Source organism: Jatropha curcas, chromosome 1 (assembly GCF_041381405.1).
Source record: "Jatropha curcas cultivar XTBG-Jc1 chromosome 1, XTBG_Jcur_1.0, whole genome shotgun sequence".
Taxonomy (NCBI): Eukaryota; Viridiplantae; Streptophyta; class Magnoliopsida; order Malpighiales; family Euphorbiaceae; genus Jatropha; species Jatropha curcas.
Genome location: NC_143151.1, coordinates 33,657,686 through 33,675,177, shown reverse-complemented (window position 1 = coordinate 33,675,177; position 17,492 = coordinate 33,657,686). Strand labels below are relative to the sequence as shown.

At 31.9% G+C, this 17,492-nt stretch overlaps 3 protein-coding genes across 4 annotated transcripts; 1 reads left to right on the top strand and 2 right to left on the bottom strand.

The window, feature by feature from the left end:
• Nucleotides 1-118: 118 nt before the first annotated feature.
• Nucleotides 119-2,589, top strand: FLU (Tetratricopeptide repeat (TPR)-like superfamily protein). 2 transcript variants are annotated; one of them, XM_012213459.4, is made up of 5 exons: nucleotides 119-239; nucleotides 573-772; nucleotides 1,301-1,463; nucleotides 1,664-1,984; nucleotides 2,201-2,589. In XM_012213459.4, the coding sequence occupies exons 1-5, from the start codon at nucleotides 140-142 to the stop codon at nucleotides 2,401-2,403; spliced, it is 987 nt and encodes a 328-aa protein (XP_012068849.1). In that variant the 5' UTR covers nucleotides 119-139; the 3' UTR covers nucleotides 2,404-2,589. The 2 variants fall into 2 exon arrangements, with proteins under 2 accessions (XP_012068849.1, XP_020534011.1); XM_020678352.3 differs by lacking the exon at nucleotides 119-239 and having other exon boundaries at nucleotides 640-780.
• Nucleotides 2,590-2,878: 289 nt separating this feature from the next.
• On the bottom strand, nucleotides 2,879-8,043 carry LOC105631366 (oligouridylate-binding protein 1C). Its single transcript, XM_012213461.4, has 12 exons — nucleotides 7,724-8,043; nucleotides 6,450-6,511; nucleotides 5,975-6,077; nucleotides 5,764-5,840; nucleotides 5,609-5,670; nucleotides 5,416-5,503; nucleotides 5,146-5,221; nucleotides 5,034-5,064; nucleotides 4,424-4,543; nucleotides 4,052-4,137; nucleotides 3,675-3,851; nucleotides 2,879-3,521 (listed from the first exon to the last, which is right to left on the bottom strand). The coding sequence occupies exons 1-12, from the start codon at nucleotides 7,826-7,828 to the stop codon at nucleotides 3,237-3,239; spliced, it is 1,272 nt and encodes a 423-aa protein (XP_012068851.1). The 5' UTR covers nucleotides 7,829-8,043; the 3' UTR covers nucleotides 2,879-3,236.
• Nucleotides 8,044-10,543: 2,500 nt separating this feature from the next.
• Nucleotides 10,544-12,248, bottom strand: LOC105631367 (protein TIFY 10A). The gene is made up of 4 exons (XM_012213462.4): nucleotides 11,957-12,248; nucleotides 11,676-11,868; nucleotides 10,970-11,296; nucleotides 10,544-10,848 (listed from the first exon to the last, which is right to left on the bottom strand). The coding sequence occupies exons 1-4, from the start codon at nucleotides 12,102-12,104 to the stop codon at nucleotides 10,731-10,733; spliced, it is 786 nt and encodes a 261-aa protein (XP_012068852.1). The 5' UTR covers nucleotides 12,105-12,248; the 3' UTR covers nucleotides 10,544-10,730.
• Between the last annotated feature and the right edge of the window lie 5,244 nt (nucleotides 12,249-17,492).

The following is a 17,492-nucleotide window of genomic DNA, read 5'->3' as shown; positions in this document are numbered from 1 at the left end:
TCTGTTCGTGTCAATTCTCACAAACACTTCATATTGTCGTTTCCTTCAATAGCAGAACGGTGCGTTTTGATATCAAGAGAAGAAACCTTATCTACTTTAAAAACCAGCCTACCGAAAAGGTTTATCGTATTGAACCAGAATGGCAGTCGTTATTCGTTGCTCTTGCTTCCTAGCTCGCCCATACTCCATCCCTTCTCCGCCGTCCGACCTCCTCCAATCCGGCAATCTCTATCTTCATGGTAAATACACGATTCCCTCACTCACTGCATCGCTCATTTTCTTACTTTTTGAATATTGAATTGTTTCTGGAGTCTGGAATTATAGGATGTGCATTTTGATTTTGACTATTTTTTGCTTGAATTAGAAAGTTGGTAGAATTGTACAATTTTGCTTTTTCTTTTAAGTTTCTATAATTTGTTAGAATTAGTTAATGGGTAAGGTTGGAATCCTCGTGTGATCAATCAGTTTTAGTATTTCCATGATCTTTATAGTGACGTTGGTTTGAACTTGAAAGGATAGAAGTATTTTCTCAGAAATCTTATCAAAGGAAATTTTTTATTCTGTTGAAGCAGGTAAGTTTGATTCATTTATGTTTAAAGTAGAAAACTTTTCGTCATCATATGGAGATTGTTCCAGTGTACCATCTCTTTTTCGCCGCAAGTTTATTGGGAGGCATAGTGTACATCTTAGGCCTGCAATGGAAGGACCCCCAAACTTCATTCAAGCGCCACCTTTTTATGAGAAATTCTTCCAACAAATTTCAGTTCATCAGGTATGATGGTGAGTCCTCTATTTTCTTTTCTTTTTTTTTTCTTTTCTTTTTTTTTTTTTTTTTTTTTTGTGTGTGTGTGTGTGTTTTGTTTTTTTGTAAGAACATAAATGTCTGGATCTTTTACAGAGAACTGTTTGTCCAACCATTTTTAGACATAAGAACCTGTTGTATAATATTTACTAGCAAGTAGCAGTCCCACTAAACCCATCATACTATTTTCCCGACCTCTGCATCATTGTTTGGAATCAAGTCCGTTAGTAGGAAAGTAGTATAATCAGCTTCTGTCTGTCATATGAGATGGTAATGGTGCAAGCAACGTGATAAAAATCCATGACTTGTGAAATATTTGGAATTCAATTACATATATTCTTGCTCCATGTTGCCTTTGCATGCCTCTGTTCCTCGCATGAAGATGTTTTTAGTTTCACCGTAGCAGCAATTAGTTTTACAACAGGAACTAAGTCTTTTTCTCTCATTCGAAATCACAATCCACTGCCTGACTTAATAATATATCCTTCCCTTTTGCAGCCCAATTTTAAATTAAGATCCTCAGCAATGGCATTTCTTGTTACAAATGCCCTAATGTGGACTATACCTTTTGAAGCTGTAGCTGAAACATGTGAGGCTGATAACTCCATTTACAACATGCCCTTGTTGCTAGTCGTGGCTCTCATCGGCGCCACTGTTGGAGGTATGCCTTTGTTGCGAGAGGAGGTGTTATATATGTGAGGATTTTGCATCAATGCATCTAGATAAAATATCAGTGTGGAAGCCTCCTAAGTCCTTCAATACTTGTTTCCTGAAAAATATCAATGTACTCTTGTGGTGTTCACTTGAAGCTGTAGAGATGTACTATATTTATGCTTTAGTAACTCATTGCTTGTACAACAGGGTTGCTTGCACGACAAAGGAGAGGAGAATTGGCACGGCTGAACGAACAATTACGCCAAATCAATGCAGCTCTAAGAAGGCAAGCTAAGATCGAGTCTTATGCCCCCAGCTTGAGTTATGCTCCTGTTGGTAGTAGAATACAAGATAATGAAGTAATTGTTGATCCAAGAAAACAGCAATTAATTGCTCGATTAAAAACTGGAAAGAACTTTTTGAGGAATCAAGATCCAGAGAAGGCATTAGCAGAATTTAAGGCAGCTCTTGATCTTGCTCAGAGCATGAAGGATCCGATAGAGGAGAAGAAAGCTGCGAGAGGCTTAGGTATGTTTCATTCCTTTCCCATATTTATTTATTATATGAAATCAAGTAACAAAAGAAACAGTGCTCTGGATATTGGTAAAATAGTTGGGCAGGGACACATCGGTTTTTGTTATTCCTTTGATGGCTCTTGAGATGAATATTTTTCTAGCCTTGTATGTATTGAATAACGGATTTTAAATTTCTGATCTTTCTTACGTTTGAATCTGCTTTGTTCAGGAGCCTCACTGCAAAGGCAGGGCAAGTATCAGGAAGCCATTAAATATCACTCGATGGTCCTTGCAATCTCCCAACGAGTAGGAGAGGACTCTGGAAACACAGAAGCTTATGGTGCAATAGCTGATTGTTATACTGAAATTGGAGATCTTGAGCGAGCTGGAAAATTCTATGATCAGTACATTGCAAGGTTGGAAAAAGACTGATCAGTTTGCACAACCCAGTAGTTTTACCTTCGCCAGCACAGTAGACATCTGCTGGAGGATGTGTATGGATTACCCATGACTTCATTTTCTTTGCTTTTTTTTTTTAAGAAATAAAAAACTCTGCCAGTCACCTAATGAAAGATTTGTTGCCTGAAATAATTTAATCCGGCTATTATTTGTTTTTCATCCCGTTTTGTTGATCTACCATTTGGTTTTCATCTTGTGACTCACCGATATTTATCTTTGGACTGATTTGGCAACTTCTCAACCATAGATTTCTACCACTCTAAACTTGATGTGCTATCTTGATCAGCCATGGATATGCAACCACCTAGAAGTGGGAAAATTACAAGGTACCCTTAGCCCTTAGGCCATCAATCCTTTGGTGCCCACATTACACATTCCTCATAGTACCTTGCTGCATGATGTGATGTTTATCATAAAGAATGAAGAATGGAAGAAAATAAGCCACATATTTGGGACCCACAACCACATAATGGGAAACAACTCTTAATAAAATTCGCGTACAACAGAGAAATATCAAAATAGTCAAAGCTATTAAAGCAAACTCGTGTTCTTGCTAGAAATCCCATTCCCTCACCACAATCACTCGTCCTACTTGATACCACTCATCCCTACATGATAGAAAACAGGGGAAAAAAACAGCATACATATCATGTATACATCCATACAAATGGCAACCATATGATATAAATATGCGGATGACAACCTCACCGCATGATATAGAGAAACAGAAGAGAGTTCCTAATGGTTTAAAACTTGAATATAACCTGCAAAGGCAGGAAAAGAAGGTATTGCGTTAACTTGTGTCGTTACTGGTAGTACATGAGTTGCTGGGCAGCAGCTACACTCTGGAACCCACCATCATATATTGCCTGGCTTGCTCCAGCAGCACCCATACCCATTGCTGCTTGTTTAAGAGCATGCTGCCCCTGAGGGTGCATCAAAGCATGGACACCACCCATCTTGCCCATTGCTAGTTGCCGCTCATATGTCAGAAGGTCAGTAGCAGAGAGGCCTGGCAAAGGTGCAGCTGCAGGCGGTGGAAGCGGATTTGAACTCGTCCCTGGTGGAGTGGGCTTGCTACCCCAAGAGCACTACAAGCATGAGACCAATATTTGAAAATCAGTTTCCACTTAAAACACAATAATAGTCCTTCAGCTCTCTGACATGAAAATATCTCCTCTCCTGGGACAAATCAAAAATTAAACCAAGAAAAGATCAAGATAAAAATCACAATAGCTCATTACCTTTATTTGTTTGCCACAAAGAATTGACTGGGTATTTCCCATCTGAATTGCTAGAGCAGCCTCAGCATGAGTACTGTATCTCACGAAACCAAATCCTTTATCCCGCTGAACCCGGACCTCCTCAATAACTCCAGCACCAAGAGCATGGAAGTGGCGATGGAGATCAAGCTGCGTAACCTGCCAAATAGAAGAAAAACAAACCTCTAGCTTTTAGACTTTTTTTTTTTACTCGCACATACATTAGAAAGATCTAGGCATTTTAAAAATATGATCATTTTCCTTCTGAGACACACACGTTAAAAAACAACCCCAAACCAAACACACCACACACTGCACAAGTATCATAGAACCCACAGACACGAAGTAAAATTTCTTGCCTCTGGAGCAAGATTTCCCACATAAACAGTTGTATACTGAGGATTGTTTTCAGGAGCCTCATTAGTGGCCGTGTCTTTGCCCTCTTCTGCACAAGCAATGGAAAAGATATAAATCAAACTTCCATAAGCTTAATCTGGCTGGAGAATGAAATAAACAAAGACCAAAAAAGAAATTATAGCAGAAGGTAAAAATAAAAACGAGTTACTCTCACAAATAAAGTGTCAGGCACCATGCATAAAAACAAAAAATAGCAATGACCAAATTCACGAACAAAAGTAATAATGATCCAAAACCAACTCAGAGATAGAAGCCTTAATATGCTTATAGAAATACACAATTAATTATCATCATCCAAGTCCAGCACAACCAACCTGATGTGCCATTTGTTAGTTCCACCACACTTTTTGAATCAGAGCTTTGTTTGTCATCATTGGAACCAGCGCCTTTTGTGGCCCAATTACAACGAATCTGTCTGCTCCCAAGCCACTTACCTAATAAAAACAAACGAAAGAAGAAACCATTATTTTCATGTGAAAGAGTGCAAAAAAAATATCTAACACAAGGATAGCATGTGACATTGGTAAACTCCACCAGTTCACATAATCAGTTTGGAGTTACACCCAGTAACTTTTTACAAAAATAGTTGCCCTTTTCCAATGTGGAGAAAGGACTAAATTGGTATATTGCAATATTGCTGGCATTGAAATGTTGCGTTTTCTGTGTGAGCATCACCATTGCAGACGTATTATAGATGACTTTCAAAAATTTGATAGCAACTCACAAACACATATGTCAGAATAACATAGTGCCTCTTTCCTATCTAAACCAGTGATTTGTTAGAACATAAATTTAAAAACATGGCCAAGCAGAAAAAGAGTTCTCTCCTTTGGATAATGTTTGGGGCAGTTGCATTAAGAATTTTAATCTAAAGGAATAATCCTGAAGCTACAAAGCAATTTCAGTAATCCCCGTCAGCCATACCTGTTAAGTCATTTATTGCACTTTGGGCATCCTGAACAGAGAGCAAAAGTGTTAAAATCATGATAAAGTCTAATTGAGTATTGAGAAGAGACGCAAAAAATAAAAACAACACCTGTTGATTTCTGAAAGAAACAAATCCAAAACCTCTTGAACGCCCAGTCTTCTGATCCCACATAACCCTTGCATCTCTGAAACAAGTACCAAGTCAGGGAAGGCCATCCAAATTCATAAATCATAACATCAATTAGAATCATATAAAATCATCAAACATACAGTATTTCATTTTTTATTTTTTTCATATTTTCACAATTTCATAAGTTGGAAGTGCTAAAAGAATAACCCTATCAATCATAGAAATATAAAAGGAAAGGATTACACTTACGAACAACTGGGATAAACTGAAAAGCAGGCAAACAGTGTTGCATCAGTAACCTCAGGACTAAGATCTCCAACAAAAATGTTGAAGTGACCTGCATAGCATAATGAGGTCAGACATCAAAGCTTACAAATAACTAACAAAAACTAACAGCAAGATAACTAAAGCCTGAATAATTCAAACTCAATCAAGAACCAACCTGATGTATCTTCTCGCTGACCACTAGCATATGCCCAATTAACTTTGATTGGCTGCCCAAATCTGGAAATCACATAATAACAAGATGTAAGGTTAAAACTGGGCAATAGAAGCAATGAGAGAAAAGATAACAAATACTGAAAGAAAGCTTCTTACAGATGCCTTCCATTAAGAGATAATATAGCAAGAGCAGCTGATCTACGATCATAGTAGTGAATAAATCCATAGGACGACTGCATAAGCAGATGCAACAGGGACATTAAAAACATTGGAAAAGATTGGTATATAGTCAGAGTAACAATTAATTCTTGCACATCAATACACATCAATAAAACAGTAAACCTACTGAAGCAATTGTCAGCCTTACCTTTTCCTTTCTAATAAGTTTACAGCCCTCAACAAGACCAGTACTTGAAAAAACTTCTTGAAGAAGAGGTTCAGTCACCTGTGTATGGATATTTCCAACATACCTGCATTTTTTCAAAAATGAAGAAACTAGAAGTTTTAAAAAGAAAAAGAAAAAAAGAAAATAAATGAACTTATAAGTAACCTTTGTCAATTATCAAAAACAAGAGAAATCACAAAAGTAGCTATCAAAATTTTATGTAGTATGAGGTATTGTTGAAAATCAAGCATAGATAGCCACCAGTAATAGCACTATAACAATAGCTATCTTTACAAAACACCAAATTCAATGAAGAAAATGCCACTTCATATATAAGAAAGATTGGAGCCGCATGGGCAGTTAGATAAGCGTATAGGTGAGGTGGCGAACACACAAGGAAACAAAAAGAAACAAAAAAAATAAAATAAAAGGGACAAATGTCTGGACAAACACTCACACACTGCGGCAAGTGCTTGGATCAAAACCAGGAGGCAGATTTCCACTGGGAATTGGCTCAATCTGCAAAATGAAAATGTAAAAACGAAAAGAAAATAAAAGAAAGAAAATGAAGTAAATACAAGAAAATTGCCCTCCTTAATTTATCCAAATTTAAAGCATTTTAACCTGATATAGACTAACATGGGGAATTAATTAGCCACACTCTAAAATACAAAGAAAAAAAAAAAATGAAAGAAATGAGTCTTCAATAGAAAATTATGCAACTGAAACAAAACTAAAAAGGAGAAGAAAGCACAGTTCTCAAAATAGATATATACAGTCGCCCGAATGACTCATAAATATCAAGAAAACAAAAACATCTATAATTAAATTATTATCATTTGGACTTCGTTATCGCATTTCTATTCCAATAATATTATTTCTATTCCAATAATATTATACTAATCAATCAGCCCAAGTTAAGGGGACAAACTTGAAGCTTCATATACTTAGCAACATTTTCTTGGGATTTTCCAAATGAATTTTCAGAAGGCAAATTGTGTTTTTGGTAGTGGATAATATTAGAAAACAATTTTGATGTTTGTCTCCTTATCAAAACAAGAAAATATGGGTAAATGTAGTACCATTTTTAATGGCGACTTGTAAATTATGGTAGGATTATGCTCCTACCACGTAATCACACACAGCAAACAGATTTCTGTGCTAGAAGAGGAATGGAAGAAAAGAATCCAAGCATTGTAATTTTATAAAAGGAAAATGAAACAGCAGAGCTATTCAAAACAGATTGTGCATGTCAAGTTAACTTGCAGCATTCAAGCATGACAAAAAAAAAATTGTGGTGTACTAATGAACATTATCACTGGCGAAGTAAACTTCCAATTTATTTATACAAATCCACCACCACCACCACCACCACCCCCCCTCCCCCCTCCCAAAAAAAAGAAAAAAAAATGATAAAATACATAATATGTACTGAAAAAAAGCAAGGATACTAAATTCAAAACCCTAACATTTCAATGAGGAACAAAAAACAACCCTAACCCCAGGAACTGAAAAACCCAAATGCTCGACTCAACAACATTCAGAATCTCTTAGACTCTAAAACCTAACCCTAGCTCCAGCAACACAATTGAATACATACACAAAAGAAAATATCCAAACCAATTGAAATCAAGCAAATAAAATTCGAATAAAGAAACACACGCAATCGCATCAATGATTCGAAAAGCAGAGAAATTGAGTAAGAAACAGAAAGAGAGAGAGAGCTTGAACCTGAGGAGGAGCGAGAAGACCAGCTGGATGATAGAGAGACTGTTGTTGAAGAAGAGCTTGTTGCATCAGAGCTTGCTGCTGCTGTTTAAGCCTCTGGTGCTGCATTTTTTTGTTTCTTTTTCTAGAATGGGAAATCGGTGTGTTTGTTTCCCGAGAAAACTTTGATACTTTCTTCTTCTTTTTTTTTTTCCTTTTTTTTTTTTTTAGGGTTCGAAGTGATGGGGCCTCAATAGAAAAGAAAAAAAAGAAAAAAACAGAGAGAGAAAACGAAAAAGAAAGAACGAGACAGGGGGAGAGAGAGGCCTCTGAGAAGGAGAGAAATGAGTGGCTCCAAGTACAGTATTTATACCTTGATCGTTTTTTGCAATTTTTAACCAGAGAATGATAAAGTCGCTTCGCTTTTGTGAAAGTCTCATGAAGTTCCCAATATAATAGTGACGCGTGTCATCTCACTGAGATTATTGGTGGTCATATAAGAAAAGCAGATGAATTTGAAGACGTCCGGACCTATTTGGTTCAATCGAGTGACTTCACTGACTGAAAATATTTGGGAGGGCAATGAAAAACCAAAATTAAAAAAAGCACTTCCGTATTTCAAATAGTGATTTTGAATTTACAGTTAACGGACATTTTTCTAAAATTTCTTACTACATTAATTTCATATATTATAAGTTAATTTTAAAGAAAAAGTATAAAAGCCAAAAGTTTATTTTTCATTAGTATTTGAATTGAATTCAATAAAATTTATTTCTAAAATTTTAACTTTGTAACAATATGGTTAACTTTTCTTTTTTTAAGAATTTTGAATGATTTATATTTATGCATAAACGAACTATTTTTTTTAAAAAAACAATTTAAATTTTAAGAAGAATGTTTCAAAGAAAGTGAATTATTATACTATTGAGCAAATTTTATCTTATTAAGAGTTTAAAATTTGGAGTTTTTGTCGTTGAAAAAACTTTATTTGAATACAATATTAGAATATATGAATCAGAAATAAATTAAATTTTATTTTAATGTACTAAACTTACCTAACACTTAAAAATATAAAGTTTCCCTCAAATCACTAGTGTAAAATATAAATTACTGTATTATTATTTTTCCTTATAAAAATTCAAAACAGTTAATACTGTTAAACAAAGTCTAGGTAAATTCATCTCAATAATTCAAAAGTTGACAATATCTTGCCATTTATAAGTTTGTATTCTTATGAGAGATTAAAAAATTACCCTTTCCATTTTTCTTTTCTTTTTTTTTTTTTTTTACAGGCATATCTAATTAACCAGAAAAATAATTTACTATTTACGGTGAGAAGCATAATCATAAATTATGGCTGGTACGACATCTGCTCTAGTGAACTAAGGCCTCAGGGGCAAGTAATGGGCCGAGACTTAAAAACATGGGCTTTGAACTAACTTCTCGCAAATATGGATTCCTACTATGAGATTGGGCTTCAGACTTCTGATAATAGAAAAAGATGAGACCCAGAGCTCGAACTTGGGTCGGGTCATCAGGCCACTAACATCCAAGCTAAAGACAAGTGCAAAGAAAAAATATCTGAAGTGGGACAAACAGATGAGAATAATAGAATATTTATGTATTGAAGGAAACTTCGTTATAGTGGAAAAAATATAAGAAATCAGAAAAAAAAATTATATAATTAAAAAGTTATTTGTATGAATATTACTTAGCAGCCAATGATTGAAATGTGGTAGCAAATACAAGGTGAGTAGTCAAAAGATGGGCGGAAGCCAAATTTAGACTAACCTTGACCTGCCTAACGATAAAGGATTCGTTTAGAAGTGAACAAATTTTGGTTAAAAAGTAAAAACTAAATCGATTTGATTCGATTCGATAATAATTAGTTTGGTTTGATTTTTAATAAAATTACTAATTTTTTTTCGGAACTATTTGTTTTCCATAAACCCCAAAATTGGTTTTATTTCGATTTTGATAAATAAAATCAAATTAAATCAATTGATTCAATTTATTTAGCTATGTGATTATACACAATCAAGTTCAATTCAATTTTCACTAATAAAAAATTTCAATATATTTAGTAAGGGGTGACTCGATTCAATCGAACCAAGCCACCATTTTTAGATTTATCACTTGGGTAGTCGGGTAAATTTTTATTTGATTGATTTGCTAGTCTATCTATATTATTTAAAAATATATATTTAGTTTTTAAATTTTGAGAAAATATTTACTTTAATGGATCTCTCTTTTCCTTTTAGTGTAATAACTAATTAAACAGCAAAAGATGTTTCTTTGGTGTAATTAAGTAGCAAAAGTTAATAGATATACGCACCAAACAGCTAATATTATGGCATAGAAACAGTATAATATTCGAACCATTTAAATTTATCAAATCATTGGATTTCGAATATGCACTCCATGAAGATGATTTCAGTTAATTGCGACGGCCAAAAATCACGATGACCATTTGAATATCCCCATATAGTGCACATGGCCACGTTTTTTTTTTTTTTTTTTTTTTTCCCTAGAAATTATTAGATGCAAAAGAATTATTCCCTCCATCTAAAATTTATAATTTCAATTTCCCTTTTTTAATTTTTTAAAATAATGGTATCATTTATATTTTTTATATATTTTTACATAATACCCTTATATAATAATTTTGTAATTTGAAAATGAAAACCCGGAAATGCAAAAGTAAATATGGAAAAATGACATTTTGCGTGAAAAAGCGTACAGAAAAAAAAAAGTCAGTTAATCAAATTTCTAAGTGAGCAGTTTCATAATTTGTAATGGGTCAATAAACTATCAGCAAAGAAAAATTTATCCGTTCAAAAATCATCAAGAAAATTCTTCAGTGTACATTCATGGAATCAATCAATAGAAATAAGTTAATATACGTACAAGCAAAGTAGTATAAAAACCTAACAAGAATAGTTAGGATTTTAAACTAAGTAATTAATCGCTACAAAACCCTAATTAATAAATCTGTATAATTAATCAAATACGCTATAAACAAATGATCAAACTACAAGTTAAGATCAAACTGTTTCGATGATTGACCTTCTTCTTTTTCTTCATCGGGTTTTGGATGCCGGGGAGGAGATGAGGGTTTGTGCATTTGATATGGTGCTTTTGATGAAGCCCTGAAAGGAAAAAAATAAATCAAGAATTAATATTAACTAACACTTCATTTAATATTACAACAAGAACCAAATCCATAACAGTAAAGTGTATTTCCAAGCGAATTTTATGAACTTATTTTACCTTTCTTTCCTCTTTTCTAAGAACCGATGAAGCGATGCTCTTCTAGCAATTGGTAAATCAGAACCATTAGTATCTTGAGGTCTTAATTGAAGTCCTTCTCCTCCAGCATCATTTGAAACAGAAGGAGTTCTACTTTTATCCATTGCAGAAGCAGTAGGAAGAGAAGTTAGAAAGCCATTTGTAGTATTAGAGCTTCCTTTTGCAGCTAAAGCAAATATTTCCTTCGCCTTATCAGCCGGAAAATCATCAAATACCATCACCCGACCGCCGTAAAATATAGTCATTTGTGCTGGTACTGGATCTGCTGGTATTGAGGAAGGGGGTTTCCTATAATAAATGAACGGAACTATAATTAAGAAATTCATTCGAAAATTTTAATTAGCATTTATTTTACAATAATGTATATCTACAGTAGACATGTTACGCACGTGCATGTATTCATTCCTCTTGATACCCTTAAGATTTAGGTTAAAGAATTTATTTAAAGCACATACACGAGGGGGTTTTAAGTAATTTAGCATTCGAGAATCAAAGAACGTGAAAGAATACAATGGTCCTGTCACATTGTTAGAAATTACCGGTGCAGAAAATTCTTATTTATCTTTTTTTAAAAAATTAAAAAAAAATCTTGTACGATATCTCAATCTTATAATTAAACACAATTAATTATTAAAAAATAAAAGAAAATAAAATAAGAGAAGCCCACCTCAAATCTGCAGACTTGTTAGCGGAGTCTTCAACGGGATATGGAGATCCAGAACCCACAAATTTTGGAAAAAAATCTGCAGTTTTTATCTCTGCAGATAATGATGGTCTAGATGGATTCTCTGCAGATGAATTTTGCTCAATATCAGGCAGTAGATTCAGTGTTGTTTTAGGTAGTCTAGATGATTCAGAACCTGGAAAAACATTGTTTACCCAATCAATATCAAGAAAGAATCACAAATCTCGAAATTGTTTCAAGAAAATGGCAAAAAAAACCAGTACCTTTAGCTTCAATCTTTCCATTAATCCCGAGATTAATATCTCCAAATCTGCCTCTTTCCTTCAGATACTGACTCAAAAGGTTACAAGTCTGAGTAAAGTTTGGTTTCTCCGGCGCTGCCTTGCCGGACTTGTTGACAAGGTTTGCCATAATTTTGGTTCTCTGATTTAAAAAAAAAAAAACAAAAAAGAAAAACCCTTCCAATAATTGGTATATATGTATTTCCGCTTTGAATTTAAGTTTCTGTTGTGTTTGATTGCTACTGAGAATTAGGGTAGGAAAGGAGGAAGAGGATATATAAGGAGAGTTGGGTTTGTTATGAGCTGTACCGTGTTTCTTTATCTTTGGAATTATTATTTTATTTTGTAATTAATTAATTAATTAATTTTGAGCACGTTTTATTTGCATGTCAAAAAAGTAAAGGGGTGAGGCAGTGGTTGAGATAAAAAAAAAAACATAGAATAAGCTTATCATTGTGGAAAAGGTCGAGTTGGAAGGAGCTATTCTTGAGTGCAAGAATTTTCTTTGCAATTGTAATTGCATTGGGTGGTTAGTCTTTATTTATTTATTGTGAATTTGTGATACGTCAAACTCAACTGCAAAAAAATATTTTTAGACTGTAAATTTTATTACTTTAAAAATTAATTTTTCTTTACAGCATTGAAATTTGAATTGGGCCGGGCTAACAACGGATTTATTTAGTACATTGACAATTGTGGCCCTCAAACTACTTCAAATTCAATTTTTGACTTTGCAAATTATATTTATATTTTTAAAGATATATATTTTTCCCTAAAAATTTTCATTTTACTTTTCACCTACAAAAATTTAGGCCAATAATTCCGTAGTGTTTTGCATTTTTATTATGTTTATTTTTTTTCTTTTTTTTAACTGGGTGCATACCAATCTTATAATTTAAAATTGACAAATGAATAATAAAATTTTACAAAGAACATATGAATTGATATTTACTCATAAGATTCTAATTATCGGTTATTCATTATATGTTCTTATAATATTAAGTCAGATTTAGCAAAATTGAAATGTATTCTTTTCTAATTTATCGAAAGATTTAACAAGCCAAAATAACATGATAAACTACACAATTTGAATAGTCATTCACTTGACTCACCAAATGATTTTTTGAGTGATTAATTAATTAAAATAAAATGAAAAATTACAAAAACCATTTCATCTCAAACTTATGTATTACCAAGTTTTATAAAAATGAATTTCTCAAGATGAGAGAGATTATTATATGGACCATGTGCATATAAATTTAAATAATTTACTCAAACTAATTCACAAAATTGTTTATATGATATGGCTATGGGAGCCGTGAATGAAAATAATTATATTATGTTTTTAATTTTTTGGAGGGCAGATTTGTCATTATGAGGGAGCATTGTATTCTTTTAAGTCATTTTAGCCGCTGACGGAAAACGTTACTTGACACAGTTGGTTTAGGTTAGACGCCGACAAGGACCGACATGCGCGTGGGACCTACGTGAGTGTAAATCAAGGCAAAAGGTTTCTCTCCCCATATATTATATATATATATATATATATATATATATATATATTTTTTTTTTTTTTTTTTTTTTTTTTTTTTTGAAAGGTCTCTCCCCATATGGTGTATGTATATATAGATTCCGCCTTTTTTGACTAATTTATTTTTAGGTAACTAAATAACTAATAGAACACGTGATAAACAATTCCTCATGGCGCGGGTTAATTTCGTCATTCTAAACTTTTATCGATTAAAACGTGTCAAGGTCTTATGGGTTTTAGCTGTGTGGTATAAACCAACTTTCAATTTAGCAGGTGACCAATGCAAATGTGCGCCGGTGCGATAAGATTCTCATTAAAATTAAAAAGAAATATATATTATTTTACATATGTAAATGTAAAACTAGAATAAATAAATAAAGTAGGATACAGTTATCAATATATTAATGAAATTCTTAAATTTACCCATAGATATCTAATTTTTCTTAAATTCTTAAATTATTTCTAGCAAAAATAAAAGAAATTTTCATGAGTAATTTTCAAATAATTTATTAAAAATTAAATTTATCACACATATTATTGTGTTTAAAATAAAATTATCTTAAAAAATATTTTTAATATACAGTTTATATAAATAAATTAAATATTTTATTGTGATTTATAGGTAGAGATCTTTACTTAAAATCACATAGTGATTAGTGTGGTCGAAATATTATGTATTGCATAATATTCTAAAAGGATGCCTTAATTTTGTATCTATATAACAAAAATCAACGGATAAATTTGATTTATTCCTTTTAATTGAGAAAATTAAAATTGTATAGAATAAATTACTATCAAATAATTAAAAATGCAAAATTTATTGTCTAAAAATTAATACTAAAAAATTACATAATAACTTGAGCTTATTAAATATTTATTGAGTGTCGAATGGTAAGTACATATATAATTTGACAATAAATTTATATTCGAATCTCTTTTGCTCAATGCTCAAAAAAGTACTTCTCAATTCTAATTTAAAATTAAACATGAAATTCACATCGAATATATATAGCGTTATTAATTAAAGTATTTAATGAATATAGTTTTATAAATTAAACTATTTAACAAGTTAAATTAAAAATTGAAAATAGTACTAAATTTTTTAAAATTTTTGATTACTAATTGATATATTCCACCAACTAATTTGTACTTTCTATTCCCTTTGAATAAAATATTGATTGAAAGTGGGACTTAAATCGCGTTCACAATTTAGATAAATGGGCATTTAATAATTTGCCGACTGCATAGACACGGGCAAGGCCTTTAAATCATGGGAATACAGCCAAACGCGCAATTGGACTTCCCCCTCTAAAACCGGTTGTCTGTGAATTTTCAACCATGTGCTAAGAAAAGACCATCGAGGAGAGAACACATCAATTTGACTATGTACCATCGTATTTTTGTTGAATATACATTTGGATGCAACCACAAATTAAAATAAAAATACATGACTTTATTTATTTATTTATTTCTTTTTTTATCGGAATTGAATTACATGATTTTTTAAATATTTGTATTTGAAAATTCTTACAATCTCAACTACCAAAAAAAAAAAATCAAATGCTGTGATCATTCACGTTTTAAATGAAATAACTATCTTCTACTCTTCCAATTTTCAGATTTGTATTTTTCTCTTAAAATTTAAAAAGTCTTGATAGCTAGGGCTGTATGGTAAGTGGCAGCCAGCAACATCACCGTGTTTCAGTCGCTATCGTAGTAATGGTGGCGTCCTGGTGTGGATGCAACTGAAACACGTTTTTGGAATAATTTTCTTTTCCAGTCCAAAAATATTCGATTTTTTTTTTTTGAATGTTTTTGTAAATTTTATAAAATTAGGGATGAGTGGAACTAATCAAAAGTTATATAAACTGATCGGTTCAGTTTTGATTCGTTTTTAATAAGGGTAACCCAACTGTTATTGATTCTAATTTTTGTTTCATAAAGTGGTTAATTGAAATTTTTTCCATTTAGAATAGTTTAAATTCTCAATCCAATCGAATCAAACTGAATCAAGATTGTTTTTGATTATTCTGCTAATCGGTTCGATTTCAATTTTTGTTTTCTCTTCGCTTCAATTAGTGCCGCTGGAAAAAATGAAATTGTAACATCTAAATAATTTTAAATTTGTTGCAAATATGAAATTTCTCAATTATATATATATATATATATACATACGGTCAAATGCATAAATTTAATTATAAATTTATTTAATTATCTTTGTGAACCAGTGAATTTTTTAAAATTTCAATTATAATAATATACTTTCATAATTTGGTAAATTTATATATTGTTTAGAGACTTAATAAAATGAAGAATATAAAATATAAAATTTAATTCATTATATTTTAATTTTATCATGTGATTAATTTGTGTACATAAATGAAAGATGTATCCACTAGGAGATGTTTTATTTTTCTGTTGACCGAGGGACAGCACAGAACTCGATTTGATAAAACAATTATTTTCTTCACCTGCAGAAAGCAACCACATAAAAAACGTGATGTATTCAATAATTTGTATAAATAAATTGGTTGGGTGGAACCCTACGCAAACTTCCAAATTGACCAATTGAACATTTTTTTAAAAAAAAAAAAAAAAAGAAAATCACTTTTTAGTCTTTGTAATTTAATGAAATTAACTATTTAATCTTTATTTTTAGAAAAATAATTTTAGAAAACTACAGGAACTAAATAGTAATTTATCCAAAAAGAAAAACTCATTTTTGAAGGCATTTTTTTATCCGTGTTAGAGTTGAAAAGGAAATCGAATCAAGAACGACCAAAGCAAGAGAAAATGGGGAATTATCAAATATTTTATTGGTTTGGAAGTATTTATTAGTTCAGCCACTCCATGTGTCCATCACCACCAAAGTGATTACTGGTCCAACGACTATCTTCATTGATGCTAAGACACCTATATATATATATATATATATATATATATGACCTATTACATTGCTTTGACCACGGCTTCTGTGTTGATTATTGACTTTCAAGTTGGACTTCAACTATGTACAACAAGCTAATTACTCGATTTCTTCTATTTAAACCGTCAATTTTCAGTTTCTTTTTACGAAATGAAAAATGATTAATTTACCCTAATTTTATAAATTTATTTCAGCCTGAAATAATTCAATTAATAGAAAATCCAGTTTGCTGGAAGGGCCAGTCGGCTTTTATTTTCTTGTACAGTCTCTGTCTTTAAATACGAAAAGCGTTGGTTTTGGATTGGAAATTTCCAATGCCTAAGTCTTCCACGCAATTCTCAATGTACAATCCCCATCAAACAGGAAAAATAATAATAATATTATTATTAAATTATGATACGTTACTACATTAGCAAGAAGGCCCACAAGGACTTTCAGTTTGCTATGGCCCAAAAGCAATAAAACCTATCCTTGGTTTCAAAAACAGTATGGGGCCCCAAGATCTCTATGCCTATGATGATTTGCTATTTTGTTGGGTTGAAATTTAGAGAAGATGAATTTGATCTAGTTTGGGTTTGGACTAAAACAGGGATTTGGGCCATAAATAAATGTAGCACTCAACTTTTATTGTTCTGATAACGGAGTCCGGTAATACCATATTCAAATTATAAATATTTCAAGAGACTAATTAGATCACAATTGATTGACCGAGAATTAGGTTTAATAAGTTTGGAAACGAGTAAAGTTATATAAAATTTTATTTTGTATTTGAAATTAAAAAAGGACCAATTATTACCTGAAAAATCCAACTCCCACTAAAACTATATCCGAACAAAATATTTTAATTGTTTTTATTTTTAATTTCTCAATTTATAATTACTCGTTAATGAGTTGCCATTTTCCTTTTTTTTTTTTTTAAAAAAAAATATTGATTTATTAACAAATTTCAAGAAACCTGTCTTGTAGTTTCCCCTAAAAAAAGAGAGAATTCCTATGCTGTAATTAGTTAACAGTAACAAATATACAAATGATGCAGAATAATTTCAAATTTATTTTGAGTT